At 30.0% G+C, this 18,076-nt stretch overlaps 2 protein-coding genes across 14 annotated transcripts in view; one reads left to right on the top strand and one right to left on the bottom strand.

Moving 5' to 3' along the window:
• The window catches only part of LOC111679253 (transmembrane GTPase Marf), an 8,354-nt gene extending 6,414 nt beyond the window's left edge, over positions 1-1,940 (top strand). For all 10 annotated transcript variants that reach the window (XM_046945492.1, XM_046945489.1, XM_046945488.1 and 7 more), the window contains 4 exons: positions 446-693; positions 759-923; positions 990-1,186; positions 1,258-1,940. In XM_046945492.1, coding sequence (XP_046801448.1) covers positions 446-693; positions 759-923; positions 990-1,186; positions 1,258-1,459 — 812 coding nt within the window. In that variant the 3' untranslated portion in view covers positions 1,460-1,940. The remainder of the gene's footprint in view (positions 1-445; positions 694-758; positions 924-989; positions 1,187-1,257) is intronic.
• Positions 1,941-7,294: 5,354 nt separating this feature from the next.
• The window catches only part of LOC111679248 (plexin domain-containing protein 2), a 43,510-nt gene continuing 32,728 nt past the window's right edge, over positions 7,295-18,076 (bottom strand). Inside the window, exons 2-11 of one of the 4 annotated variants that reach the window (XM_046946462.1) lie at positions 15,015-15,532; positions 14,825-14,947; positions 13,800-13,992; positions 13,520-13,729; positions 13,277-13,428; positions 11,149-11,221; positions 10,921-11,028; positions 10,625-10,851; positions 10,492-10,506; positions 7,295-7,674 (exon numbers count right to left, since the gene is read on the bottom strand). In XM_046946462.1, coding sequence (XP_046802418.1) covers positions 7,606-7,674; positions 10,492-10,506; positions 10,625-10,851; positions 10,921-11,028; positions 11,149-11,221; positions 13,277-13,428; positions 13,520-13,729; positions 13,800-13,992; positions 14,825-14,947; positions 15,015-15,532 — 1,688 coding nt within the window. In that variant the 3' untranslated portion in view covers positions 7,295-7,605. Of the gene's footprint in view, positions 7,675-10,491; positions 10,507-10,624; positions 11,029-11,148; positions 11,222-13,276; positions 13,429-13,519; positions 13,730-13,799; positions 13,993-14,824; positions 14,948-15,014; positions 15,533-18,076 lie in introns of all 4 variants that reach the window. The other 3 variants (XM_046946463.1, XM_046946461.1, XM_023440780.2) reach the window with 3 other exon arrangements.

Genomic DNA, 18,076 nt, shown 5'->3' with positions numbered 1-18,076 from the left:
TAAAAGAAGAAAATTTTGAAAATTTTCTATAAAAGAAGAAAATTTTGAAAATTTTCTATAAAAGAAGAAAATTTTGAAAATTTTCTATAAAAGAAGAAAATTTTGAAAATTTTCTATAAAAGAATAAAATTTTCTATAAAAGAAGAAAGTTTTGAAAATTTTCTATAAAAAAAAGAAATTTTTGAAAATTTTCTATAAAAGAAGATAATTTTGAAAAATTTGTATAAAAGAAGAAAATTTTGAAAATTTTCTATAAAAGTAGAAAATTTCGAAAATTATCTATAAAAGTAGAAAATTTCGAAAATTATCTATAAAAGTAGAAAATTTCGAAAATTTTCTCTAAAAATTGAAGAATTTTGAAAATTTTTTATATAAATTGTCCAACTTTAAAACATTTTTGAAACAAACAGTAAACGTTGCATTATTTTCTTTTTTCTGCTTCCAGAACGCATGCATGCTTTATTACCCAATGAAAAACTAATCCCTCCCACTAAAATTGTTGCACGTTCCCAGCCTTTCGAAATGTTGTATTCGTTGAATTGTCAGAATTTATGTGCAGATTTTCAAGAGGATTTAGAATTTAAATTCTCCTGGGGCATAACTGCCATGATACAACGTTTCACTGGTAAAGTAAGAGAGCGCAATAACTATAAGAAACAACCGGCCATAATGAATCGTCAAGGCAGTGTTGTGGTATGTTTTGATATCTCAGTGCAATAAAACATATACTTTAAATTAATATAAATTGATTGTTTTAGCAAAATCCTATATCACCAATATCACCAGTTGGTGACACACCATTGTGTCTTATACCCACACCAGTGGGAAATATTACCCAAGAACAATTGTCGATAATATCACGTTTTGCATTGACCTCAATTGGATCTCAAGGCACAGTGGGTGGTCTTATAGTAGCTGGCATTGTAAGTATAAGATGCAGGCATATGTTTAACATATAAATTAATTTGCATTTTGGTTTTGTTTCTTAGATGCTAAAAACTATTGGCTGGCGTGTGTTAGTGGGTGTTGGTGCTTTATATGGTTGTATTTACTTGTATGAACGCCTATCGTGGACCAATTCGGCCAAGGAAAGAGCTTTTAAGGCTCAGTATGTGCGTCATGCTACCAAGAAATTGAAAATGATTGTGGATTTAACATCAGCCAATTGTAGTCATCAAGTGCAACAGTAAGTTTTCTTGTTTTTTGTATTATCAATGAAAATTGTATATTAATTATTTTTATATTTCTTCTTTTTAGGGAATTATCTAGCACATTTGCTCGCCTGTGTCGTACCGTTGATACGGCCACCACCGACATGAATGAAGAGTTAAAAACCCTAGAAGGTCAATTGGCCATTTTGGAAGCCAATCAAAAACAATTGAAATTATTACGCAACAAAGCCAATTACATACAAAATGAATTGGAAATATTTGAAAATAATTATATAGCATCGAATTAGTCCACAATCAAAACAAATCCTTCTTAACTAGATCATAAGGTCAATGGTGTAAATGTGAAGATAACTATTTCATTTACAAACTTTGTGTGTAAATTAAATAGCTTCGAACATTTTTTTAAAGGCATTATTTAAAAGAATGTATTGGCTCTGGACAGTAATTTATTACGAATAAACTTTAGATTATTTGCATGAATTTCGAACTATAGATTATTGAGAGAGAAAAGAAAATAAATAAATAAAAACAAACAATTCAGCAATTTGAGAAAATGAAACATTAAAAATTTTGTTAATTTCCAATAATGCTTTATGTTGATCAATCATTTGTATAATTTAATTATGTTTCTTCATATTCTGACATACTGTGTATTATTATTTTTTTTAATTTAAATATTTTGCATCTTTACTAAATACTACTCCTACAATTTCAAACAAATATATTGTGTTTTTAAAATGAACAAAATGGCCAGGGGCCAAGTTAAAATGGTGGTTTTTAATTTATATTGTATATTTTTTTAATTAGTAAAAAAATCTGTTACCCCTGCTCTTTCCCTTCTTTTGATGTGTAAAAAGTAGGAGTTGTTTTTTTTAAATACATTTTGAATTGTTTTATTTTTTTTTTTGTAATTTTACATTTATATTTGCATAAAATGTTTGTTAATTTATCAAATTATTAATTATACTGTAATAATAAATAAAAAGAAGAAATAACAATTTATTCTAAAAAAAATATAAATACTTTTTTGTTGTCATTTTGAAACAGGATTTTAAAGATCAAAGTTTAAAATCAAACTGTTGGTAAATTCAGGTTTTTAAATAACACAATACAGTGAGTGATATTAATAAAAACAGACACTGTTATAAACATTTTGTTGGAACCTTTACACACTTAACCAGTTTAGAAGTCTAACTTTTCATTAATATTTCATATTTCTCTAATTTTTTTCTTCTACTTAATTGAAACATAACTTGTAAACATTTACAAACCTTGGACGATCGATTATTTTAGTAAAACAACAAATAAGAATATTTTGTTACTTTTTTTTATTACAATATATACTTATTAAATACTAATTTCTTGTGTTTAGTATATTATTAATTATGAGCAAAAGTTATAATATATATGCAACCATGTTTTTTCTTAGGTCATGCTTAACTAAATTTTACTTATTATTCATCAATAATTTAATCATTAAATTACTTATAAATACTTTTTGTTTTACCTTTTTGTTTGCAGTTTGTATATTTATGTATTAAAATATTGGACCAAAGTCTTTTTTTATAATGATATACTTTTTTATTTATATTAAATTTAAAAAAACAACAATTAAAACTGCGAAAAAATTACATAAACAAAAAGAATTTTTCGTAATGAAATACATAATTATAACATTGAAGTGATTTTTTTGTGTAAACTTTTTCCTTAGGTGTATATTTGATATGAGATAGAACTAAATCTAAGACCGTTTTGGATTGTAATATTGAAGATTGAATACACATCATATGAGTACAAGTCCACTCGGGAGTAGTCGGTAACGAAAGGGCGAATGTAATAGCTTTAAAGCAAGGGAGCTCGAGGCAGTTCAGGTTCACAGAGGTAAAGTTCACATCATATGGGTACCAGCCCACTTGGGAGTAGTCGGTATGTGAAGGGCGAATGTAATAGCTTTAAAGGAAACGGAGCTCAAGGCAGTTAACCTGACAAACGCAAAACCATTCGACGCAACAAAAGCCGAACTAAAAATATGGATGAGAGAATTTCAAAAGACCTCTTGGAATAATAAAACATTGGGTAGAACCCAGAACCTGAGTGGACACACAGGATTACGAGCACTTTGTTTAAAAATTGGACGTGCGGATTCAGACGTATGTAGAGCATGTGGAGAGGACAGTGAAACTCTAAAGTACTTTCTTTGTCACTGTCAGGCATTCGTCGAAGTTAGAACCAAGTATCTTGGAAGTGATGTTATTCCGTTAATAACATTCCTGACTAACACTGATTGGAAGATTCTTAGATATTACATTCAGGAAACTGAGTTTCTAAAAACTGAAAAATAATTCATTCAGTTCCCATTTTTCATGATAAGGAGCGCACAACCCAAACCTTTTGATAGGACGCTGTTAAAAGCTCTTCATAAATAAGACAAATATACATTAAAATTTTAAAAGATTCAGTGAAACCACCTGTCCCAATTCGAGGTCAATTTGGCCTCTATACGATACTTACTATTAAACTTTCGCAGGGAACAGACACTGTACTATTAGCAATCACGCCAGGAGAATAGATCTAGAATATAAAAAAATATATACTGTAGAAGTTATAATAATGAAATTCAATAAACAGTGCTTCAAACTTGCTGCTTCATCATTTTTGGATGAGTTATCTGGGATATGACTAGAGAGTATCCTAAATTTTGTAGATCAAACCGGTGAGGTTTAAATCTGGAAGTAGACACTAAGAATCAAATGTACACCTACGACCACTAGGGTAACACAACGGGACCGCAACCAGATGGAACCATGTGAGCCATTCATTTTACCGAAAACTTGATCATATAAGGTAATGGATCACTTTTGATATATGTATATGTAAAATTATAAAAAAAATTCAGCTTAATAGAAATATTTCTTGATTTGAGTTTCAGGACACATTCAGCAAAATGAAATTGGTTACAAATAAACATCCTTTTTGAAGAAAAATGTTTCGCAAAAGGATATTTCTATTAATTTAGTTTCGAACGCCTACGACAAATGGGACAACGAAGAAGCGGAACTCAAACATTATGGTTTGAGCTCATGACCTTGAGTCCCTTTCTCTATATCGTCATACTTACTGGATACTTTATGGTTACAAAAGTTGTTTTTTTACGAGTGACACTTTTTGGTACAAGATTTTTAATAGAATTACCCTGCCCCACAAGAGGGCTGACTAAGAAGATATTCTTTCATAACCAGAATTATCTCAAAAAGTCACGTAAGAAAAATCGTACCAGATTTGGGAGGAAAATTAAAAACGGTTTCGCAAAAGAAAAGACGAATGGGAGAACGACAAATAGGAACAGAAGTGGTCCACTATCACCACTTATAGACTATCAAAAATGTTGTATGCTTGCATTTTTTACTCAAAAGAACCTTGACTCTCTGGGCCTTTGGGAAAAAATTCATTAAGACTTTATATCGTCATACTTACTTGGCACTTTATGAATGCAAAAGCTTTATAGAAGGCTATGATCTGAATTGTTGAAAGGAATAAAAAGTGGAATATAATTTCCATCAAATACTCTTATAAATACGTTGAAAAATTCAATGGAGAAGACAAACAGCATCATTCAATAGATAAATTAATAAACTAGTTAATATACTTTCACTGTATAGTTACTAATCCATAGACTATTTAATACACTATTCCATAGATTAATACTAGTCTACAAACTAGCCATATGGTTTACGTGGAAGTTAACTACACGCGAACTGTCAAGTAGAGTCAAAGAGACTCCGTTTTGACCGGGCTAGCCATATACATTTCAGAAAGATTTCTCAATAAAACTGCCAGCAAACTACTCATTAAGCCAATCAATAAAATATACATCAGATAAAACTATTGACAATAATCGAATAAACTATACTTGTCGGTAGTTAGGCCCCTAGATTAGTCCATAAGTATCCAGCAAAAAAGTGAGGAAAAAGAAGTAGAATTTTCACCACAAATAACATACTTGAAGTACTTCCAATTTTGGTGAAAAACCCATGAATTATACATTAGCGAGTCAATGGAGGGATGTTGTTCATTTTTGACAACTATGAACTACATCTAATGTTATTCATAGATGCAATAAAAATCGAATATTTGGATGTCAAAAATAAACCGAATTCGTTAAATGACATGTTTATGTTAATTTCATTGGCTTTTCACCAAAGTTTGATGTACTTGAAATATGTTATTTGTAGTGACTTTTCACATCTCTTTCCTCATTTTTAACTAGGTTTTCCTTTGTAAGGAAATATTTGGTTTATAAAAGCGAAAAATATATAATCGCATTTTTAGATGTGATTAAGATGTCGTTTGTAAGTATGACATCAATTATTTTTGCTCGGTAGTCAATAAAATTGTCCACAGACTGCTAAATAAATAAGTTAACAGACTTATCTTTTGACTAGGATAGTTTATTTTAATATACTAGTCATCGCGACTATTTCTTAAACGCGTTCAGGCTTGTGTTTTGCCTGGCTTTCGACAGTTTTGCGTCTCGCTCGCACAGGTGTAGTGTATTACTTCATATAACTGTTCAAAGTTATATGTTGTCTACATTAATCTCGTGCTTTCGTATCACCTCATGTGAGGTTATGTTTTATTGATGAATACCATAGAATACTCAAACGTTTAAACCCTGGTATATACCATTAAAACTTAACTGTTTAAACCCTGGTGAGACCATTAAAACTATTCAAATTTACTCAAATTTAACTTAAGTGTTTAAAGGTTTCAGCTTCCTATATGAAGATATAGGTCGTCTTGGAGGATTTCCTTTAAACCAACGACACACTGGCATTTTGCTTATGAGCTCATCCAGCAATTCAAAAAATTCAAAAAATAAAAAACAAAATTCCATCAACAAACAGGGGATTTTTTTACGACAAAAAAGTTAGTGAACGAAAAAAGTGAAAAGGAAAGATATTTAACATGCAATGAGGATTGGCGATAGGCGTGAATATTACTATGCATTAAAACACAATTAAATTAAGTATAAATAAACACTTTGGAATATTATTCATGCCGGTTCATTTGATTTTAAATCGTTTTTATTTTATTATGCGGTCCGTTAAAATAATTGAAACTTCCACCTACAATTTATACCAGAAAAACATGTATGAATGTATAATCGGGCATGGCCGACCCTACACTAGACCAGAGTAATCTAAAAATGTTTATTATTTTTTGTTGACATAATAGAACATTTAACGTTATTATAAGCCCAAAGACCCTATTCGGGTATACGGTTGTATGGGGGCTAGGCGAAATAATGGACCGATTTCAACCATTTTTAATAGCGTTCAAAGAAGGACCAAAAGAAGAGTATGTGCAAAATTTTATCAAATTATCTTGAAAATAGCGACCTGTAGCGTGCGCACAATGTTTACAATGACAGACAGACGGACAAAGCTAAATCGACTCAGAAAGAGATTCGATTGGTATACTTTAAGGTGGCTGGACAACCAATATTTTTGGGTGTTAAAAATATCAACACAAACGCTTAGCACCCTCTCCACTACAGTGGTATAGGGTATAACAATATTCTTAAATTTGCTTTAAATAATTTTTCATACTTAAGAAAAAAAATAATAAATTGTTTTATTTATTTTAATTTTTATTATAATTTTTTTTTAATGTACAGATACAAAATATGAGACAAATTAAAAAAATAAACACTCACAAATATTTAATATTAAACATAAAAAATCACAATATTTTAACTAAAAAATATGTCCTTTTCTTTTAAAATATATGTATATTTTGCACATATAATCAAAGAAAGTAACCAAAATAAAAACAAAGAAAATTTTATTTTATTTTGTTTTTCTGTTTTACACACATATTAAAAAAATATAGTTTTTGTTTTTAAATTAAAAGTCCAAGAATTGTTATTTTTAAAATTAAAAATAAAAGTTATTAAAACAAAAATCCTACACACAAAAAATAATACAATACAAAACAAATAATTTGATTTATAGAAACGAGTAGTTCAAAACAAAATTATTTAATTTTACTGTGTCTTTTGTTGTTTTTCTAATCTTTTTTTTTCTTTCTTATGTTTCTTAATAAAAGTTAAAATTATGTTATAAAAATAGTTTATGTTTTGTTGCTTTAAAAATTATACAAAAAATTTCACTAAAAGAACGAAAATACATACACAATCTCTGATTTTGTTTTTATATATAAATTTAAAAAGTTTTAAACAATAGATATAGTAGAGTAAACGATATAGACAGATTATGTCGATGTTTTTGAAATCTTAGGAGTGTAAAGAAATTATAAACGATTTTACAAATAATAATAAAAAAAAATACACACAAATCATAGAGTTTTGGTAACAAGTTTAAAAAGTCAAAGGAGAAAAAAAGTTTCTTTAAAATTAAAATTATACAATTTTCTACATGTGTATCGTTGCTGCTGTATAACGTGCTTCGCCACGCCTCCAAGACCACTGACTGGGACGATACTGTAAAAGAGAAAAGTAGAATAAGATTAGATTTTTTAATATTTGTGGTAATAAATGTAGGTTTTGTTGCGAGATGAGAAGAACGTGAGATGATGTACATTTATTGAAAGTGAAAAAGTTTGATAGTGAAGCAATTCTTTGAAGAGAATATGAACGAGAAAAGAATTGCATATAAATATTTATGATAGAAATTACAATAGAATGAAAGTTTCGATTTGGTTTACAATTGTAGATGAAGTGCAATCCTCAAGACTCTAAAATAGTAGAAAATCAGTATGATATGATGTAACATAAATAAATAATAAATTATAACTATGTTAAAAAGTAAGTAAGTAAGTAAGTAAGTAAGTAAGTAAGTAAGTAAGTAAGTAAGTAAGTAAGTAAGTAAGTAAGTAAGTAAGTAAGTAAGTAAGTAAGTAAGTAAGTAAGTAAGTAAGTAAGTAAGTAAGTAAGTAAGTAAGTAAGTAAGTAAGTAAGTAAGTAAGTAAGTAAGTAAGTAAGTAAGTAAGTAAGTAAGTAAGTAAGTAAGTAAGTAAGTAAGTAAGTAAGTAAGTAAGTAAGTAAGTAAGTAAGTAAGTAAGTAAGTAAGTAAGTAAGTAATTAAGTAATTAAGTAAGTAATTAAGTAAGTGAGTAAGTAAGTAAGAAAGTAAGAAGTGGAATTTACTCCATGGAACTACTGAAAAAGATGTGATTTTAACCCAAATTCACGATTTCTAAAGTCATTCTCAAGAAGAAATTTTTATGTCTAAGGACGGGTTTTTCAGATAAAGATAATCTACATTCTTTCTTTAAACCTAGTTTAATATATGTTTCGTGTTTCTCTGTTATCAGTAAAGTTACTTATTATCTTAGTTTAACTGAGGGCGGGTTTCTTACTCCTCAATCAACCTAGGCTTAACTTGCTGTTAGATTAAACACGGAACAAATTTAGGCGGACTTTAACCGATGATTGTGTTTTTAGTTTTAGATTTAAGCTCAGTTAACTTTGTTAGTATTGCCAACTTTTCACTCAAAAACATAGGCAGTGAACAGCTGTTTTTTGCAAACAATACTTTTGTAAAATATAAAATTTTGGAAAAATGTTAAATAAACATTTAAAACTATAATAAAACAAAACAAATCAGAAAATTTACAGCAAATTTACTTAAAATTTTAGGTTTTTGTTCTTCCGAATCATTGTTTTATTGTTTTTGTTAATGGTGTTTTCTCACAAATAACTTAAGTTTATTTGGCCAATTACAGTCAGTTAAACTAAGATAATATGTAACTTTACTGATAACTGAAAAACACGAAACATCTATTAAACCCTTTTTAACCAAAGAATGAAGATTATCTCTATCAGTAAAACCCGCCCTAAATAAGGGAATTACATACACACATTTAACATAAACAAAGTAATATTTTTAAATCACAAAATGTTCAGCTTTAAAAAATTCAACTATTCTCGTTTCTTTGGAAGTCAATAAACACCACTTCTACAGATTTAAAGAAAATTCAATTAGAAATTAGTGCTACTAATAGAGTGGTAAATTCTTTGGAAGCACTTCGTTTTATTTTTGCTGGTGAGTAGTTATTAATCGATACCGATTAAAGAACAATTGCAATAGAGGCCTAGGTGTAATTCTTTGTATCAATTACGTGCTTTTCCTGCAGAATTTCTCCTATTCAACTGACACAGCTTAATATGGTTAAATACTTTTTTGCTCTAAACAAATTCAAAACAAGTATGAATGTATAGTCGGCCGACCATATGATACCCTACACCAGTCAGTATGTATGTTAAAAATGGGGATTATTTAAAAAAATAAAGCGTTTGGTTTGTTTTTTTTTTTGCAAAAAAAGAGATTTTTTTAAGAGGGCTCAAAGGGGAGTAGTGCAAAATATGGCCCTATCCTTAAAAATGTTGCTAGGGGGAGTTAAGTCTTCTTCAATATTATTAATGTAGATTTAAAAAGTGCTTTTAGTGTTTGTAAGTGAATTTTGACCTTTAAGTCATTTTCTAAAGGGAAGTTTGTATGGGGGATAGGGTCAAATGAAAAAATCGGTAGTGTCATTTAAAGTTCTATAAAACTAAGTTTTGTCGACTTTTGTTAACATAATAGATCATTTAAATTAATTATAAGCCAAAAGGCTCTATTCGGGGGGTACGGTTGTATGGGGGCTAGTGGAAATAATGGACCGATTTTAACCATTTTCAAAAGGCTTCGTGCTTGGGCCAAGAGAAGCATGTGTGCCAAATTTCATCCAATTATCTTGAAAATTGCGGCCTGCAGCTTAATCGACTCAGAAAATGATTCTAAGCCGATTGGTATACTTTATGGTGGGTATAGGACGAATATTTTTGTATGTTACAAACATCAGCACAAACCCAATACACCCTCCCCACTAAAGTGGTGTAGGGTATAACAAATATTTATTACGTCGTAAATAAGAAAACAATTATAAACGACAACTTGCCTATAAAAATATTAAAATCTTATATTTACAATTACTACTAAGTTACGAATTGCAGCTAAAATTCCAGAATAAGTCATAAATCATGCAATTGTGAAAATGAAATATATTTGAAAACTAAAAATTTAAATACAAAGTTAGTGCTAATATGAAGATGAAGTGATAATCAGAAAAAACAACTACTTTAAAACGAAGTATTTAAAAGACAATAAAATAATTTGAAAATTAACTAAAATAATAAAAAAAATTTAGGTTCTATAGAGTAATTTGTTGTTATGAATAAATCAATAGATATCACTTTGAGATACATTTTACATTAGAATTCTGTTAGTTTAGATGAAAATGAACCGCGATTACAAACCTGACGGTATTTGGACTGCATGTAACAATAAATAGTAATACATATACATTAATAAATTTATGTACATACAATGTATTTATAGTATTAGTTTGAAACCTTTAATAAAATGCATTACATTACTATGATAACTTACCTGTATAAGAAGTTGACCACTTCTTGTATGAGGATTTCTATAGGCATAAAGTATCCATAGCAAGGCACACGACACCAAACATATGGGCACGAAAACACCCAATGTTACGCCCATACTTTTACGTTCGGCCGATTCATCAACCATTGATTTCATTTGTGTACCAGTATGAAAATCTGTATTGGATTTCTCAAATGGTGTCTCTGTTGAGGTTGAGGATGTTTCTAAACCTGTAGGATTATAGGGTTTAAAGGGATGTAATGAATCATCTTTGTGATTACTATTGTTAGTGGTGTTACCATCTACAACTGTTGTAGATGTTGTATTATCATTTTGATTGGCATTATTACCCTTTTGACCGATGGCAGGACAGAAGGTTTCTTCGGTAACAAAGTTGCGATCGCAGCCTAAAGAAAATAGGAAATGATGAGTTTAAGTGATTAGGGAGTTGTTGTGTGTAAAGAAGAAGTGAGAGAAAAAAAAAAACAAAGGAGAAAATTAAAATTGTATTTATTTAAGATATTTACCACGGGCTAGCCAATCTTGTTTTTTGCGATCTGTACCGGTGGAACATCTGTTTAAGTTTGGACACCATGTACACTGAAAATAATAAAAAAATATAGTTAAATTTAATTGTAACACATAACTTAACAGGTAATTAAATTATAGTCGGGCGAGGCCGACCATATAATACCCTACACCTGTTACAAAAATAAAATATAATTTAGTTTTCATAATAAAGCATTTATGTTGAATTATTCTTTGTTTAGATATACTTAAGTCATTTAGGGTGGGTTTTACAGATAAAGATAAACTACATTCTTTGTTTAAACCTAGTTTAATATATGTTTCGTGTTTTTCAGTTATCAGTAAAGTTACTTTTTATCTTAGTTTAACTGAGTGTAATTGGCCAATTAAACTCAAGTTTTAAGTGAGAAAACACAATTAACAAAAACAATAAAACAATGATTTAGGAAGAACAAAAACTTAATATTTTAAGTAAATTGCAATTTTCTGATTTGTTTTGTTTTATTTACTATTGTTTTAAATGTTTATTTAACATTTTTCCAAAATATTCCATTTTATAAAAGTATTGTTTGCAAAAAACAGCTGTTCATTGTATATGTTTTTGAGTGAAAAGTTGGCAATACTAACAAAGTTAACTGAGATTAAATCTAAAACTGAAAAACACAACCATCGGTTAAAGTCCGACTAAATTAATTCAGAGTTTAATCTAACAGCAAGTTAATCCTAGTTTAACTGAGTAGTAAGAAACCCGCCCTTATTGTTGAGAAAAATTGTAGACATTTAAGTCAAATTTTGAAGGGGTCTTTTTATAGGGGCTAGGGTCTAGTGAGGCCTTATAATTATAAAGTTCATGAGGTTCATCAAAGCTAGTATATGGAACTTGGTTTTGCAGCTTCTTGTCGAGATACAAGTATGTTAAACTTAAAACCCCTATTTGGCGAGTTCAGTTGTATTAAGGCTAGGCGAAATAATGGACCGATGTTAACCATTCGTACCATAGAAGAATATGTGCCAAATTTTATTGAATTATCTCCAAAATTGCGACCTGTGGTTTGATTACAAGGTTTACATGGACGGTCATAGCTAAATTGACTCAAAAACGAGGGCGCAAATTACAACAAAAACAGGTTATGTTTAGAAAATAATCGTTATAAAATCGGGATTCTTTTAAGAGCTTACCCAGAGGAAAGGTTTACATCATATGGGTACCAGCCCACTCGGGAATAGTCGGTAACGAAAGGGCGAATGTAATAGATTTAAAGGGAAGGGAGCTCGTGGCATTTAAGAAACGCAAAACCATTCGACGTACAAAAGGCTGAACTAAAAATATGGGTGAGAGAATCCCATAAGGCCTCTTGGAATAATGAAACAGTGGGTAGAACCACGAAGATCCTATGGGGTGACCTTAATGAAAACAAGACGAAAAAAAATCCTCAAAATGAGCCAGACTGATGTTAGTATGATAGTACGTATTCTGAATGGACACACAGAATTACGAGCACATCTATGCTAAATTGGACGAGCGGATTCAGACGTATGTAGAGTATGTGGAGAGGACAGTGAAACTCTGGAATACTTTCTTTGCCACAGCAAGTCATTCCAAGTATCTTGGAAGTGCTGTATTCCGAAAATAAAAATCCCAAAAGATTCTTAGAAATTACGTTCAGGAAACTGAGTTTCTGAATACTGAAAAATAATTCATTCAGTTCCTTTTATTCATGATAAGGAGCGCACAACAGGCCCGATTGTGTGTTAGGTGTATTTCTTCGTGTTTCATGTAGTATACATAACCTAAGAGCTTTCTAAAGATTTACAAAAATCCAGCCAAACAAGAAACAAGTAATTGGCACTCTCCTTAGCAACTATACTTTTCTAAAAAATATACTAGAATTTAACTTTTGCTCCCTTTGTATAAAATGTACATATATTCAAATACCAAGAAAAATCCCTCAATTTATTATAATTTATTCTACGAATTTATAAATCTTTGACTAGATTTTATATAAAAACAAAACAACAACAAAGAACACAAGACAATAGAAGATAAAATAATCAAAACTAAAAATATATTTCAATGTATAAAATGATTTTAGAAAAATAAAGAAAAAACAAAAACCGAATACTTACATTAAATGCAGTGACATGATTTACACATGAGGCACAATCGGTATATTGAAGACAAGTGGGTAAAGCTTTCAAAGTGATGATTGTGGAATTTGTAATCTCGGCATTGGCAAAATTAACTCTATGATATTCATAAATTGTTTTTCTACGAGCAACTATAAATTAGTAAGAAAATAAAACACAAAGAAATAAATTAAGAAGACGTCATCATTTAAACTAAAAAAATGAAAAAATACAAATACTTACAGTAGACAACTTTGTCAATGATATATGCATCGGAGAGACCAACCTTGACAGGATGTTTGTCATCTTGTATGGCATTAACAAAAATTGGCACGGAGAAATAAGTAAAAACAATATCACCATTTTTATGTAATGTGGTACTAAATGTAAATTTGCCCACATCTTGTTTATCTTGTAGATTAACATTTTCCCAAATGACTGTAAAACTGGAACCTAAAAATTAAAAATGAAATTAGTATTTATAAATATTTGTTTTTAACACTAAGGAAAAAAAATAACTCACCGGTATCATTTAGACGCACATAGGAATCATTGGATAGACTTGTATCGAAATTGGCCATAAGTGGAGCTATATATTGTGTCGCCGCTAACCAAGAATGTACATAATCGCCAGTGTAAATAAAACCACCGGTGGCCACGGTAACATTTCTTACTGGATGACCATAGAAGGGAAAATCAAAACTCAAAACAACAGTCTACATTATTAAAAGAAAAAAAGAATAAATTGTCAGTTAATTGAAAATTAAAGGTCGACGTTTTCCGATAATGATAATCTACAATCTTTGGTTAAATATAGTTTAATCTATGTTTTGTGTTTTTCAGTAATCAGTAACGGTCCTTATTATCTTAATTTAACTGAGAGCTATTGGCCAATTAAACCTAAGTTATAAGTGAGAAAACACAATCTAAAAAATAATAAAAATATACATTCGGAAAAAGAAAAACTTAATGCTTTAAGTAAATAGTAATATTTTGATTTGTTTTATTAGTATTATTATTGTTTTAAATGTTTATTTATATATATTTTTATTTTTTTTTTTTTATTTTACAAAAGTCATATTTTCCAAAAACAGCTGATCATTGTTTATGTTTTTGACTGAAAAGTTGGCAATGCTAACAAAATTAACTGATCATAGATACATCACTAAAAACACAATCATCGATTCAAATCCGCCTAAATCTTTTCCGAGTTTAATCTAACAGCAAGTTAAGTCTAGTTTAACTGAGTAGTAAGAAACCCGCCCTAAATGTAGGTACTTTCGATTCCATTTGCTCTTTAAATAAAACGTACAGACGACAAAAACTAATGTATTATCTAAAGCAATGCAGTTAGTTTAAAATGTTTCACTTTCAATTTAAACCTTCTAAATAGTTTTCCCAAGTGGCAATTGACATAACCGACATGCAAAAATAGCAATTAAGTGTAAATTAGCAACGTGACTGTCATGTAAATTAAGTTAAAAACTTTTAATGTCAACAATAGTTAAAAATTAGTTACAATATTCAAAATCTAACAATTCCACTTACCATAGCTCTACGATGTGATTGTGATAACATCCAATTAGGGGACATATTTTTAATTTCATTCCAGTATGCATCAGCTTTTTCCTTGTCCACAACAATTGTACTATTATAGTAATGATGATGATCCTATAATAAACAAAATTAAATTTCATTTAAAAACAATAAAATCTTGCCATTTAACACAACAACCCACCTCAGTTTGATTCACCGTTAAATTATTATGTTTCAAAGCATCCAATGTGTCATTCTCGGGCACATCTATGGTATCGATAATTTTCTCTTCCTCAGTTTCCTCCTCTTTCTGTACACCAGCTGCCACTGTTGCCGCAACCGCACCACCACCTACTGCAGCACCAGCTGCAACAGTTGCTCCAGTTTTTGTTAATGTTGCCGAAGCCCCCAACGTAGAACCTAAAGCTTTTTTAGGATATTGATTAAGATTTTTCTTTGCATCACTACTACTGCTACCATCATCATTATTGGCTTTTATCGTTTCCGGTTGTACGGTAGTACTTGCAATTTTTGTGGTTTTATCGGTCATATCTTTACGTTGTCCCGTACCATTTACACCTAAAAGGGGTCGATTACTATAGGGTACAACAACGGGTGTAGCCGCTGAACCGGATGCAGTGGCATTGAGTTGTGCTGAGGCTGTTGCTATGGTTGGACTTGGTGTATTTTGAACACTTTCATATTGAGTCTTTTTGTCATCTGGAAAGGGAAAAAAGATTAAAGAAAATTAATTAATTTTTAATTGGGACAAATAACTTTTCACATATTTTTTCTAAAAAATTTATACTTATAGTTCCAACCACTGAACACTGTTCCAAATATAATCTATATTATATACTATAGTCTAATCTATCGTTTGACCTTTAGTTTGTAGTCTGAACTGAAGACTTGTTAAGACTATATATATACAGTAGTCTATTTTATAGTCTAGTCTATAGTATTGACTTTATTCTAGACTATAGTAATGACACTTAGTCTACAGTCTGCACTTGAGTCTAGTTTACTGTCTGGTCTGCAGTCTATAGTCTTGTTTATAGACTCAATATATAGACTAGACTATAGACTAGTCTATATTCTGGACTATAGTCTATTGTGTAGCTTATAGAATTAAATATAGTAATGTCTATAGTCTTGACCTCAGTTTACTCTAAAGTCTAGACTATAGTGTAGTCTATACTCAGGACTGTAGTCTAGTCTATAGCCAGACCACTCTATAGTCTGGACTATGTTCCACTCTAAAGTCTGGACTATAGTCTACACTATAGTCTGGACTATAGTCTACTCTATAGTCTGGACTATAGTCTACTCTATAGTCTGGACTATAGTCTACTCTATAGTCTGGAATATAGTCTACTCTATAGTCTGAACTATAGTCTACTCTAGAGTCTGGACTATAGTCTACTCTACAGTCTGGACTATAGTCTCGACTATAGTCTACTCTATATTCTGGACAATACTCTATAGTTTGGACTATAGTCTACTCTATAGTCTGGACTATAGTCTACTCTATAGTCTGGACTATAGTCTACTCTATAGTCTGGACTATAGTCTACTCTATAGTCTGGCCTATAGTCTACTCTATAGTCTGGACTTTGTCTACTCTATAGTCTGGACTATAGTCTACTCTATAGTCTGGACTATAGCCTACTCTATAGTGGACTATAGTATACTCTATAGTGGACTATAGTATACTTTATAGTCTGGGCTATACTCTATAGTCTCGACTATAGTCTACTCTATAGTCTGGACTATAGTCTACTCTATAGTCTGGACTATAGTATACTCTATAGTCTGGACTGTAGCCTACCCTATAGTCTCGACTATAGTATACTCTATAGTCTGGACTGTAGCCTACCCTATAGTCTCGACTATAGTCTACTCTATATTCTGGACAATACTCTATAGTCTGGACTATAGTCTACTCAATAGTCTGGACTATAGTCTACTCTATAGTCTGGACTACAGCCTACTCTATAGTCTGGACTATAGCATACTTTATAGTCTGGACTATAGTCTACTCTATAGTCTTGACTATAGTCTGGACTATAATCTGGACTTTAGTCTACTCTATAGTTTGGACTATTGTCTAGTCTATTGTTTGAACTATACTCTAGTTTATACTCTGATCTATAGTCTTATATATTTCATTCTTATCTACTGTTTAGTGTATAGTCTGCTCTGTAGTTTATTCTACAGTCTGAACTTTGGTCTAGTATCTATAGGACTATAATATTTATATATACTTATTGTAGAAATTTTGTTATTTCCTACAATTAACAGTTCGAGAAAAAAAATTAAAATCAAACCAATCTCTCATAAGATCACTAAAATACAATAAAACTGTATTAAGTTGTTGATTAATTTCAACACAATTCATAACAACCATTTTTAATTATATGTTATACAATTTTTACCAACCAATTAATGTTGCATTAAACTTGTTATTTATAATTACACCTTTGACATTTAGAGTGATTATATTTTTATGGTCGCTTAAAAACACCTATTTATGCAAATATTATTACGCACTTTCAATGTGTGCAAAATAGATCATAATCTCATTATCAATATTCTATTATTATTAAAAGAGAAAACATTATGAATAATAAATAAAAAGTAAAACAGAAAAAGTAAATTTATTTGCCATCATAGAGGGGTGCAAATTACGGAATACGTACTTTAACAATATGGTGCTTGTAAGTATATTGCGATTCAGTTTTTTTCTTATTACTATTATTTTTGCTATAATTACAAATAGGAAGTTGAAAACTTTACTCAAGCCTATTAATGTAACATTAATAGAAAATCGATTTTCTTTTTTCGTTGTTGTTTAATGTTGATACTTTCCTCTATTATGCCGCATTAAAGAGGTTTAGACATACATACTTTTTAAGCGATATGTATTGGGTAGGGGTGAATATAGATTCCGCAAATATGGGAAATGTAAGTTATATATAAATATTCGCCGAATATCGAATTAAAAAACAAAGTTTTTTATGCAACTTTTGCAAATAGTTTAAAATCTGAAATTCTAACATGAAATTAGTTTTAAACCTAAATAAACAATTTTGCACTCACCCAACAATTAATAATATCTAAAGAAGCAGTAGGACATGAAAATTACAATATTTAATGGAAATAAAACACGCTTTGCCCTAAATAAATCCATAAATGCGTAGAGGTTATAAAACGAATAAAATGTTACAAATATGTGCACAAAAAATGTCAAGAAATAAAAAACAA

The sequence above is a fragment of the Lucilia cuprina genome, chromosome 3, assembly GCF_022045245.1.
Source record: "Lucilia cuprina isolate Lc7/37 chromosome 3, ASM2204524v1, whole genome shotgun sequence".
Lineage (NCBI taxonomy): Eukaryota > Metazoa > Arthropoda > Insecta > Diptera > Calliphoridae > Lucilia > Lucilia cuprina.
This window is presented reverse-complemented; position numbering and strand designations above follow the sequence as displayed.